At 29.0% G+C, this 12,756-nt stretch overlaps 1 protein-coding gene across 1 annotated transcript; it reads left to right on the plus strand.

Annotated features, from left to right (window-relative positions):
- The first annotated feature begins 5,746 nt into the window (after nt 1-5,746).
- Nucleotides 5,747-12,012, plus strand: LOC114384257 (WAT1-related protein At4g08290-like). Its single transcript, XM_028343913.1, has 7 exons — nt 5,747-6,061; nt 7,598-7,660; nt 8,079-8,195; nt 9,306-9,549; nt 10,600-10,761; nt 10,861-11,012; nt 11,553-12,012. The coding sequence occupies exons 1-7, from the start codon at nt 5,859-5,861 to the stop codon at nt 11,797-11,799; spliced, it is 1,188 nt and encodes a 395-aa protein (XP_028199714.1). The 5' UTR covers nt 5,747-5,858; the 3' UTR covers nt 11,800-12,012.
- Nucleotides 12,013-12,756: the final 744 nt, after the last annotated feature.

The following is a 12,756-nucleotide window of genomic DNA, read 5'->3' on the forward strand; positions in this document are numbered from 1 at the left end:
CCATCCCTTGTGTTCAGGAATCCTTACAACTTAAGAGACCCTCAATCCCTTAATCAATTTCTTTGTATAAGAAGAAAGAATAGGAATTCTCTCTTAAAGAGAAGGATATTACAATTGAAGTCCATGGATGAACTCTTAATGGATTTGCAAGTGTTTTCCCAAGAGTTTCTTTTGAGAGAGCATTTGGCAATGAAATTCTCTTAAAATATCTCTCTCGTTGCTTTTTGAAGTCAGACACACATATATATAGGTCTTTCGTGCCTTTTCAAAATGGTTTGAAGAGATGTGTCTTTTCAAAAAGCTTTTTCTGAAATTCTTCACTGGTAATCGATTACAGGTTTCTGGTAATCGATTACACAGTTATATTTTGAAGAGTCATGACTTTTGAATTTGAATTTCAGGAGTTTCGTTGTTGGTAATCGATTACAGACATATGGTAATCGATTACATGTTCAAAATTCAAATTCAAAACCCTTTTCAACAGCTATTTCTCAAACTTCCCTTCTAGTAATCGACTACACTTCCTGGTAATCGATTACCAGAGCCTTGCATGACTTTGAAACCCTTTGTTTTAAGGCAAGGCTTGATCTTGAAGAAATCTTGAAGCAAGGATTTGTTTGTTGAAGTAATCTTGTATTAACCTTGAAGCAAATGCTTATCCTTTGAAGCAGCCTTGTTTGATTCTTCTTTGACATCATCAAAATCATGTATACGTACATTCACATTCTTTCCCTTTTTGATGATGACAATGAAGTGATTTCTTTTTGACATCATCAAAACATACATGATTCATATTCTCCCCCTTTTTGATGATGACACTCATTATCAAGCAAATTCTTTTTGACATCATCAAAACCTGCATGATTTACATTAGCCTTATATTTTAGGACATTTTGAGTAGTCTTTGTAGTAGGGACTTTTTTGTATTTTCATGTATTTTGGCATGGGAGTGAGTTTAGCTATTATAGGGGGGGTGTAGCTAAGGCTCTAGCTTCTCATCTCAAGGAGGTAAGCTTAGCTATTAGAGGGGTGTGTGTAGCTAAGCTTTAGGTTCTCTAGGAATCTTCTCAAGGAAGCTACCTAGGCTATAAATAGAAGTATGTGTAACACTTGTTGTAATTTTGATGAATGAGAGTCTTGTGAGACACACTTCAAAGTTCAACTTCTCTCCCTCTTTTCCTCCTTCAATTTCATGCTCCTCTCTCTCTCTCTCTCTTCCTCCATTGAAGCTTCCTCTCTAAGCTTCTTATCCAAGGTACTCTCTTGATGGTGAAGCTCCTTCTTCTATGGTTTATTCCCTAGTGGATGGCTCCTCATCTCATCTTTTCTCCTTTATCTTCTGCTGCATCTCCATGATGGAAAATCACCATTGAAGGATCTCATTGAAGCTCAAAGATCCAGCCTCCATAAAAGCTTCACAAGCAAGCTTCCACACAAGGCTTGATATCATCTCACAGCTACGGGTGTTCTCAAAAAGAACATCTTATACCCCGTCATCAACACAACTACATCCTTCTAAAAATACTAACAGATGAAACCTCTAAGATAGGGGTTGGCTGAAAAACAACGACAAAAAATCATGCATAAAACTTCATCAAAGAAGAAAGGAAGATACATATGAGAAATGAAAACATGCAAAGGTTCATCGAAATGAAACTCGTGCAAAAACAAGGATGATGAACTTTTTAAATGCAACAATGAAACTTTAACAAACCTTTCAACATCCATGTTATAACCAAAGAAAGATGGAAAAACATATTTTGATCAAGGGTAAGGTCTAAGAAAGACATCACCACTTTTGGAAAAACAAAAGGTCAAAGGGACAAGCTTTTGCTTTTAAGAACAACTTTGAAACCAATTTCATAGTTGAGAAAACGAAATCTCAAAACTATAGAAACCAATGCAAGGGAATCAAATATTTCAAAATTGATTTCCACCAATGAGGAAGTAATAGAACTTGACATTGGGGATTAGGAGATCACTAAAACATTTTTCCATCTTTAGAAATAAGTTCTAAAAGATTTTATAGAAAAACACCACATGCATCACAACTAACCTTTTAAATCAACAAGCATTTAAAGGTAATGTAAGGGAACAAAGAAATCATAAGGTAACAATTTCACAAAACAATCTCGGAACACAATTAAAAAAAAAAACATAATCATGCATCAAGAGGCAATTCTGCTTTGCATAAAAGGGATAAGAAAACAAAGTGAAACACATTGCAATTCTTATTAGGGGTGAAAAAGATGTATTTTGAAATTAAAAAGAATTTATAAATTGTACCAATACATAGAATTATATATTATTTAATACAATAAAAAAATATAATTAATTAGATGCATGAATAAAAAAATATAAGCAAATGAATTTTCATTAATAAATGAATCAATAAATTAAGATTAACAGATTATAATATTACGATTTAAATTATTTTAAAGGTTAAATACAGAAAAAAAATAGGGGGGAAACTAGTTACCTTATAAACTTTTTTTTTCAGACAAAATTATGTTAGTCACACGTCACAACAATCGACTTAACAAAGCACCTTACTTTATGCAATGATAAACTAATTGCATATAATATGTTAGAATAATATAAATCAAATTCGGTTAGCATTTTAAACAAGGGTGTAGATTCAGAATACGCGTGGGATATGATGTGAACAAGCCAAATTTTGGTAGATATACGTAAGACGGTATAAAGAGAATTCGTTAGGATCAGATAATGGAATTGACTCTGATCTGAACTGAATTTCACTTCCGGGCAGGTAGGAATATTAAATTAAACACAAAAGAACCCGCATGAGCCACTGAGAAAACATGTGAAAGCAATCTGCACCACCATATCTCTTCCAATTAGTTTCTATACCTAATTAACAATTTAAACATTTCAATTATTAGGCTTTTGTCACATTGGCTATGCTAGTGTTTTACACATGTGCAATATTGTAGTATATTTGTTAGATTTTTCTTTCCTCAGGTGAGTATTGGAACAACGTCATATAGTAATGCATCCAAAATAAGTCCTACCCGAACTCATTTTGTCTAATGGAAGAATCTGATTAACCAAGTTTGTGATAAATAGGAATCTTAATTAAAAGAGTGAAAAACATATCAACGATGCAATGATCGATCAAATAAAATCTTACCTCGTCTCCAAACCCTAAACAGTTAAACCCTAGTGGAAGAATTCAAGGGTGCTGATTTTATATTTTGAATGGATTTAACTAAACTTAGATCATTCTCTTGCTTGTCGGTTAAGTCAAGGCCAAGGGGCCTTGGATGACTTCTCTTAGATTGGTATATTAATTAATTTGTTGAATATCAATGGTGACCTTAATTTATCTCATTATGCATAATTATAGAATTTTTTGTATTTATTATTAATAAATTTATACTTATAAAACAATTTTATTTACTGTATATTTCACTTTAATTATTCTTATATATAATTAAAATAAATTATCATCTTTTGAAATTATTTTTTATTATATTAATATATGGTTTTGTCATAAAAGTATTCTTTTCTTCTTCTTTTTTTCTTCTATATTTTTTTTTTCATTTCTTCAGATCATTGTTGCTTAGACTATATATCTCCAACACTAATTTCTTGGAGAAATAACTTGTATATATAGGAATCCTCAGATCAACCAAGAATCGTTTGGAGAGGGATTCAAGTTCATCGTATGATATGAGAACACTAGATGCTATTATCAGCAACGTTCACTATCATTTTATATAGCTCTTACTGATTTGTTAATAGTTTTTAGCACAAATATCATACAATAAATTATTGGAATAAGAAGTTGTGAGATGCATTGAAGATTTTTTTCTTAAAATAATTAGTGAATGGGTTTAATATATTCTAGGATCTCTGTAAATATATATTAGTATTTAAGTTTATACACTGTACATGTTAAAATCCATAATAAATAGATATATTTAAATATAGAAATTATATTTTAGATTTATAATAAATAATTTAAATTATGATATGCGATTACTTTTAATTATTAAAAATTTCCATAAAAAAACTATTAAAAATTATTTAATTTAGTGATAAAAGTAAAAGATGGTAAATTGAAAATGATAACCAAATAAAATTTTACAAATAAAGATAAAAGAAAGATAATTTAAAATGGTTAAAAGAAAAATTTTCCTAATTATGTAAATAATGTGTAAAGTGCACATTAAAAAGAGAGAGAAGAGAGGATATTAAGAATGTCTGATTGAAAGGATAGTGACCAGAGTTAGGCTAGAAATATATATTATAGGACAATATTGATATTATTAATTGACTTTTACCTACTGCATTTCAAATCATATATAGAGATGATTTATAATCATACATGTATATTATATGAAGAAAAGTTAAAAAGTTATACGGAGACAATTGCTTCCATATAATAATATACATTGAGACAAAGATATTGTTATCTTATTTTATTCTATACCAAAAATGCCTTAGAGTTATACACGTACGTAATTAAAAGTATGTGAGTCAATAGTGACAAGATAAATTAAATGTAGCTATCTTATGGAAAAGAATCTATAATTTTAAAGATAAAAAATAAGCTCAAGATATCATGTGACATTATTCATTCAGGTAAAAAATTTATTTTATATAATAGCGGACTATATGTTTTTATTTTATATTTGACACATATTTGATCTATCTTTGCATGGGATGCATAATAGTGTATGTATGTATATAATTAAATCATTTCAAAAAAAAAAAAAAAATTGGTACTGTGTTTTATACGTCCATTAAGGTGAAAAACTATCAAAAACAGTAAAAATACGTAAAAAATACAAATAATAAGTTCTCTTTGACGTGGATCACGTTTGTTTGATGTGATGAGAATCAAACAGCACTAAGAAATTTTGTTATGCAATTCAAAGGATTGGTTACGAATGAACAAGTGAGCATGGATAATATAGTTGATGTCAGATCGCGATCTTCTAAAACTCAGAAAAAATAACTCTGAAACATCTTACAGCATAAAACAATGGATATATTTGCAGCATTTATAAATTTATTATTAATAAACATAAAATATGAACCACAAAAAATTAAACTAACCGTCCATGTAGTTTTTTTTTTCTTTTTTTCTTTTTCCAAATCTAAGGGTTCTAATCCCATTCATATGTCGTATAAGAAACTTAATTAATGATCATAATTGTTTTTAGGAATGCGTGTGTTTGATCATCTTTAGATTCCTTATATAGTATTCTCAATCAATTACAAATAAGTTTGTGTTGCAATACGATAAAATGATTTTAATGATAGAAGAGTGATCATCAAAGCTTCGAAAAATGAGGTGTTTGCATCGTTTGCATTAACTTGGTCTTCCACTGAATTGCCATCATTGTATGAGGAGAAAAACGATCAACCAAATTAGACATGAAAAGGAACACATCTTTTCAACGAACACAATTTTTTTTTTCAAAGTGGATAACACTATTAGAGAAAAATGAAGTTCGAGTCCTAAGATAAAATTTGATTTAAAAAAAAGGCAAGATACACCTTGGTCTATTGCAAATACCAACCATTTATTACTTAATTAATTAATTCTCTCTTGTTGCCACACAATTTCTTCAAAAAGTAGACTGCAGTCATCACGCAATTTTTTCATAGTGGATTTTCGATTAAGCAATTAATAAACTGATTAATTTAACAAGTAACTGATATCTTTGGGTATAAATACTGAGAAGGGCAACCTCGTTCTTGCATTCAATACCACACAAACATAGTAATCAAGCACAGGCAATCTGACTACTCAAAACAAATAGAAATACTATATTTAGATAGAGAGAGAGAGAGAGAGAGAGAGAGAAAAAGAGATAAGTGCAATAATGGAGTGTTGTAAGAGGGTATATGAGTGGTTATGCAATTCAAAATCATATTTGATAATATTGAGCTTGCAATTTGGCTCAGCCGGCATGTATCTTATCACCATGGATGCTCTCAATAAGGGCATGAGTCATTATGTGTTTGTCGTTTACCGGAACGTCATCGCCACTATAGCTCTTGGCCCATTCGCATTTTTTCTTGAAAGGTTTCATCTCTTATCATCTAAAAATAATTAACATCAATATATGCATCATGCACGCTTGCATATTGCACATACATAGAATAGATAGAATAGGTTATCAAGAGGTTTAACTCAAGGTATTAAATAAGATGTGTAAATTATTATAAATCTTTAATATCTTTAATTTTTATAGAAAAAAATTATTCTTTTATAAAAAAAATGATAGAGTAGGTTCTTCATGATCATGATTCATGAACGTAATATTCCAGCCACCTTTACGTTGTTATGATCAATGGTTGATGCTGGTATGTTAGTTCTAGTTTTTCTGTTTATCTTTTGGTTAGTGTATATAGTTTATATCATTATATATGGATTATATTATTATTATTATACTATGTCTTTACAGGAGCTAAATAGTTTTATAGAACTGAGTTCAACGCATGCATTTTGAAAATTTTTAATTTCAGTATTATACATTTTTTGGAAGATTTTTTTTCAAGAAAATAATCACTTGTTTTTTTAAGAATTTCTTTGAGAAAATTAAAAAATGATTATTTATTCAAAATAAAGTAAACTAAGCACATACTTAAAATATAAATTCATATATTTAGCAATGATATTTCAACACTTTCCTTCTTTAACATTACTCCTACACACACTGTATATATCATTTTATCTTGTAGAAGAGATAAAAAAAAAAAATCAATTAAGTTTTTGTCTTTCACTTTTACCTTTGAAAAATAAAGAGTAAGAACTAAAGTAGTATTAAAATAAATGAACGTGAGAGAAATATTATTCAGAATATTTACCTTGATTATTATAATTGGCAAATGTTAACAAAATTTGTTAAAATGTAAAAATTTAAAATAATAAATTTAGCAATAATTTTAAAATTACTTATACATTAGATATTAGGCTTAAATATGTTAAGTTTTTATAAAATTAGAGAGCTTTGATTTTGTTTCCTTAAAAAAAATTCTATTTTTCATCCCTCTAAATTTTAGTATCATGATTTTTTATTATCTGTAAAATAAGTGAATTTTAATTTTGGTCTCCTTTAAAGAAACAATTTTCATCCCTTTAAAATCTAAAATCATTATTTTCGGTACCCTAGCATTCATTTTAGACAAATAGCTTTTCTTTTCAGGGATTTGAATATTTTATTTTAGAAATATTACATGCTGACATGATACTACAAATAATAATGGATGGTCACTCAAGATGGTCACTAGACCTTTTATTAAATTAAATACATAATTCATTAATGAAAGACATAGGACAATATGAGCCAAAAAATAATGTTTTTCTTTTTTCGGGAGATGAAAATATAAAAAGTTATAATGACCAAAATCAAAATGTGTTCACTTATAGGAATTAAAAAATATATATTTAAACCAAAATATTATAATAATCATTAAAAAATTATACTTTGTTCCTTAAGACACTCTTTAATCCTTATTGTTTGATTATAATAATAAATTAAAAGTAATGCTTCAATTAGGTTATTATTTTGTGTTTCTAATTATCTAAATATTTTATTATTATTATCATTATTTGCAGGAAAGTTAGGCCCAAGATGACAGTTCGGATATTTTCAGAGATTATGGCCGTGGCTTTTGTCGAGTAACGTCAATTCCTCCACTTACATGTTTGACAATTAATAAATGTTTATTTTCTCATTTTAAAGATATACATTTGTATTGCTATTTATAAATGCATTAAATTAATTATCTATAAATATATATATATATATACATATTAAATTAATTATTAAACATTATTTTTATCAAATTAATCACTAAAATAACATTTTGTTGTTTTTTTTAAATAAAAATGATTAAATGGATTAGAAATAAATATAGGACTAATTTAAAATTGTTATTAATGAAAAAAGATCAAAGCGAGTAATATCACAAGAATTTTAAAGAAAAATTATTTCTGAAATTTTTATGACTTCGATATTGATGTGAATTCGGTCCCTAATTTAATTTTAGTGGTGATAAAAGTTAACGTGTTAATTAATTTATGCTGTTATATGCAGGATAATACTTGATCAATGCTTCACGTTCCTTGGTATGAAGTACACATCAGCATCATTTGCGTCTGCCGTGATGAATTCCGTACCCTCCATTACCTTTGTACTAGCAATCATTTTTCGGTACGTAAGATATCATAATCAAGTCACATATATTAATTAATTAATTAATGACTAGTTTGATGCATATAACAGAAAACAAGCTAGCATGTACCCAGTGAATATCCTTCATAGATTCCACTATGTCATTAGCTTAAGACTACCGAGAAAACGGGGCAGTGTCGTAGTGGCTCTTAAGATATTTAATTTTACCCATTTATTTGTAGTGATAGGTCTATGTCATCGCATTCACGAATGTCATGAATTAATGCGTGTCATTTTCTTTCTTCACCCAACTAATTAATTAATTAATCTATTATTTTGTTTTTGCAACAAGAAAAAAGTAATCTGTATTTTTTTCTTAGTTAAAATTGCAAGATAAGCATGTTTGCTGTATATATTTTCTTGTTTTTATCATAACATATTTATAATTATGTGATAAGAAAACATTATTTTCCTTAGAAAGTGCATAAATAACTTATCACAAAAAACTGCTCTACCTTTTCAACATATTTGATGATTAAAACATACAATTTTCATTATCTTTTTTTCATTCTAAAATATGATAGTGTAGGAACATTTAAAAAAATAAGTAAAGATAAATACATAATTATAAATGTATAATAATTAATATTATATTAAACTTGTTTATTAAAAAAATAAATAATCAGATAAGATTAATTAAAGAAATAATTAATTGTAGTTAATTACAGGAATTATTAAGAGTCAATTCCTTATTTCTTCTCATTCTTAGAAGCCTTTATAAGTTATGTCTAAATATAGATAAATTATATCCGTGTTGTTAGGCCTTTTATGTCGAATTTTAGGTATCAATGTCTTAATCAATATTTTCCTTGTCTCCATACAACACAATACTCATATGGAGTTTTGTAGCATGGATAATTTACAACTTATACTAATCAATGGTGTCCATGAATAAAAAATCACTGTATAATAAATTATTAACTTTTTATAATAATTATATTAAAAGTCAAATCAATGATAATATATGATTAAATAACAATTTTATATAGAATTTTACACTTTGGGGCGCAGTATCATTAAACTCTAATTGAAATTTTAATAATCAAACGGTAATATTCTAATACTATGTCATTTATTATATTTGAGCAGATTGGAGCGCATGAACTTTAAGGAGCTAGGATGTATAGCCAAAGTGATTGGCACTGCAGTTAGTCTTGGAGGTGCTTTTCTAATGGCACTGTACAAAGGTCCTGTTGTTAACATTGCAGGCTCATCGGCTAGCCACGTGGGACAGCCTGAGAATGTGAACGACCCTTCTGGCAGTCACTGGCTCATTGGTGCATGTTTTCTCCTCATAGGTTGTGCTGGCTTCTCGGCTTTCTACATATTGCAAGTAAGTTTATCCACACACAGGGAATTAGTTGAATACCAGATAATCAAACAAAGTCCTATATACATACATGTTACAGACAAAAAAAATAATTATTGTCTAAAATGAGTGGTTGGAACCAAAAAAAAATGTTCAATTATGTGTGTCTGTAATTATTTTTAAATATACAATTGTTATTCACTATAATTTTACATAACTTGAGTAAGATTAAGCCAGAGGCGGAACCACGTTCAAGTTCATATGGACTAACTACCCCCTCGATTCACAAAATTTTCTTTACAATATTATATTACTATATTAGCACCTGATTTCAAACTTTAAAGAACTCGAGGCACATAATACATTTTATAATAATAATTCAAGATTTAGATAATAAATTCTATTCGGATAAAAAAAATTAAATTCTATTATTTTCAGAGTAAATATATATTTATAATTTATTAAATATGTTCATTAGTACTAACCCCTTATGACACTTAACTTTTTTTAAAATATTTTATATTCTTTAATCAACACAATATAAAACATCAAGTGATTGATTTGTCTAAAAAGAAACTCTGTTCCGATAAGTTAGTTTGAGTGAAATTGAATTTGATTTTCTTAATTAATATTTTAGGTTTTAATTTTGTGGGTAAAAAAATATTTTTTTTTTCCTTAATTTACTTTTATTTTATTCTATAAAATGTATTTAAAGCAATAATTTTAAACATTAGGTGGGAAAAGTAAGTTATTAATTGCTATAATTACTTTTAATTGTTCATATTAATTTTAGCTATAATTATTTTATTTTATGTTAATTTCTTTCTTGATATTATATCTTAGAGAAGTTTATTCATGTGTTAAATTTTTGCCCCCTAACAAAATTTCCTGATTCCGTCCCTGATTATCCCGTACATGTGGTTTCAGAAAATAAAATTATATAGCATTCATTAAAAAATTCACAATTAAATTTACATGCATGATAAATTATGTTAATAAAAGATTATATTATTATAACCTTTGTTATTGTATATATTGCAAGGGAAGCTTATGCATGATTTGATTATTTTGCAGGCCATAACATTGAGAAAGTACCCAGCAGAGATGTCCCTAGCCACCTGGGTTTGCTTTGTAGGTGCACTTCAAAGCAGTGCAGTTAGTTTTTTCATGGAGCGTAACAGCCCTGATGTCTGGTCTCTAGCATGGGATTCTAGGCTTGTTGCTTATGCATACTCGGTTAGTACCCATTGTTTGGGCTTAATGGCCCGACCCAAGTTACATTTTTAGCCCTTAGTCCTTCATTTTGACATGTTTTGATAATTTGTGATGATGCAGGGAATAGTAACATCAGCAATCCAATTTTACGTGCAAGGCATGGTTATTAAAACGACGGGGCCAGTGTTTGTGACAGCATTTAATCCCCTGCGTATGATCATAGTCACGGCCTTGGCCTGCATAGTCCTCTCAGAGAAACTTCACCTTGGAAGGTACTACCAAGTGAAGTGCTACATAATTGTTTCTCTTTTTTACAAGTATAAACTATCAAATTAAATTTATTTATGATTAATCTTTATTATAAAAAAATATATTAACTATCTTTAACAAGACATCACTTCCTGTTATATCCACAAAATCTTGAGTCTAGTTATTGACACATTTCAATTGTTTTCTGGTATTTCTATTCAATAAAAGATGTTTTTAATATTTATAAATTTTAATATCTTCAAAAAATTTGTTGATTTTAATCTTCATGATTTGTAAAATTTTAAAACATAATCTATATCATCATTACATCAACAACCATTATTAAGTCCCATCATTATTTATATTCCAAACCATAATTTTAAAAGTTATTATAAAGATTAAAACTAGAAAATATATATAAAAGACTAAAACTAAATAGAATCATATTTATAGAGAGTAAACATATATTTCAGTCTTTCTTTTTTTTCCTAGTTTCTCTTCCTGAATTCCAATTTTCTTATGAATATTATTTTCCAACTATCCGATGAATTGTATTATACCAGTATTATTGGAGGAGTGGTGGTGGTAATTGGGCTCTATCTAGTAGTGTGGGGCAAAGCTAAGGAACAGAAACATCTCATGCCACCATCCCCTGAAAAGGTTACCCTGCAACGCCAACAACAGCTACCAGTTACTGTACCCATAAGTGATGATGCCAATGATAATAATAAAGCTCAATTGGTCATAATTGGGGATAGAAAAGACGACGTGGAAGCCAGAACCACCACGGTCAATTTATGTGGGCCTTAATCGGATCACAAAGTAATAGTAGTAGTAAAGATAGTGTGACACTAGTCCATGATCAATGTACTGTGATCTTAACTGTACTTGTTTATTAAATGTTTCCAGAGTTGGGTAGTTTTATGCGAATTCTGAGCTTCACCTCCGCATTTTACGAGACATGAATTATGTACTTTTCAATTTAATTTATAGTGCATTTCGGTAGGATTTATCATCTTGCAAGTTTTAGCAGCTCGCGTTTTGAGTCTTACACTGTCCAAAACAGGTTTTTTTGAGATGTATGCTATATTTTTTTTTTCACCTTATGGTATCTTTAGAGAATTAGAGATTAATCTATGCGATAAAGAGATATATTTAAGAGATTAATACTTTTCAACAATTATTTCTCAATACATATATTTAAAAATCAATTTATTTTAGAGTGACTACATAAAAGATATAGTTATTTGTGGATTATATCATATCATATTGATTCTAATATTACACATTAAGAACATGGTTATAGTTACATCCAACTCACTTTGATCACCTTATATGAAGAGAAAGAATAATAGTATTGAATATGAGATAAGGATAAAACTTGAGAGAATGATACAGCCAGGTGCTAAGTTTCTTGAACACCTACTCCGGATACAACTAGATCAGAATGCATCCTCCAGACGAGGAGAAAACGTCATTCATCACTGAAGATGTCAACTTTTGCTACAAGGTCATGCCATTTGGCCTAAAAAATGCAAGCGCGACATACCAACGACTAATGGATCGAGTCTTCAAACAACAGATCAGACAAAACATTTAGGTATATATGGACGACATGGTTGTCAAGTCTCAAAGCATACCCCCAACATGTAGCGAACCTAGAATAAGTATTTGGGGAACTACCCAAATATGACATGCGCCTCAACCCTGGAAAATATACTTTCGGGGTAGGCGGCAACAAGTTCCCCGGCTTCATGATCACACACT

Source organism: Glycine soja, chromosome 14 (genome assembly GCF_004193775.1).
Source record: "Glycine soja cultivar W05 chromosome 14, ASM419377v2, whole genome shotgun sequence".
Classification (NCBI taxonomy): Eukaryota; Viridiplantae; Streptophyta; class Magnoliopsida; order Fabales; family Fabaceae; genus Glycine; species Glycine soja.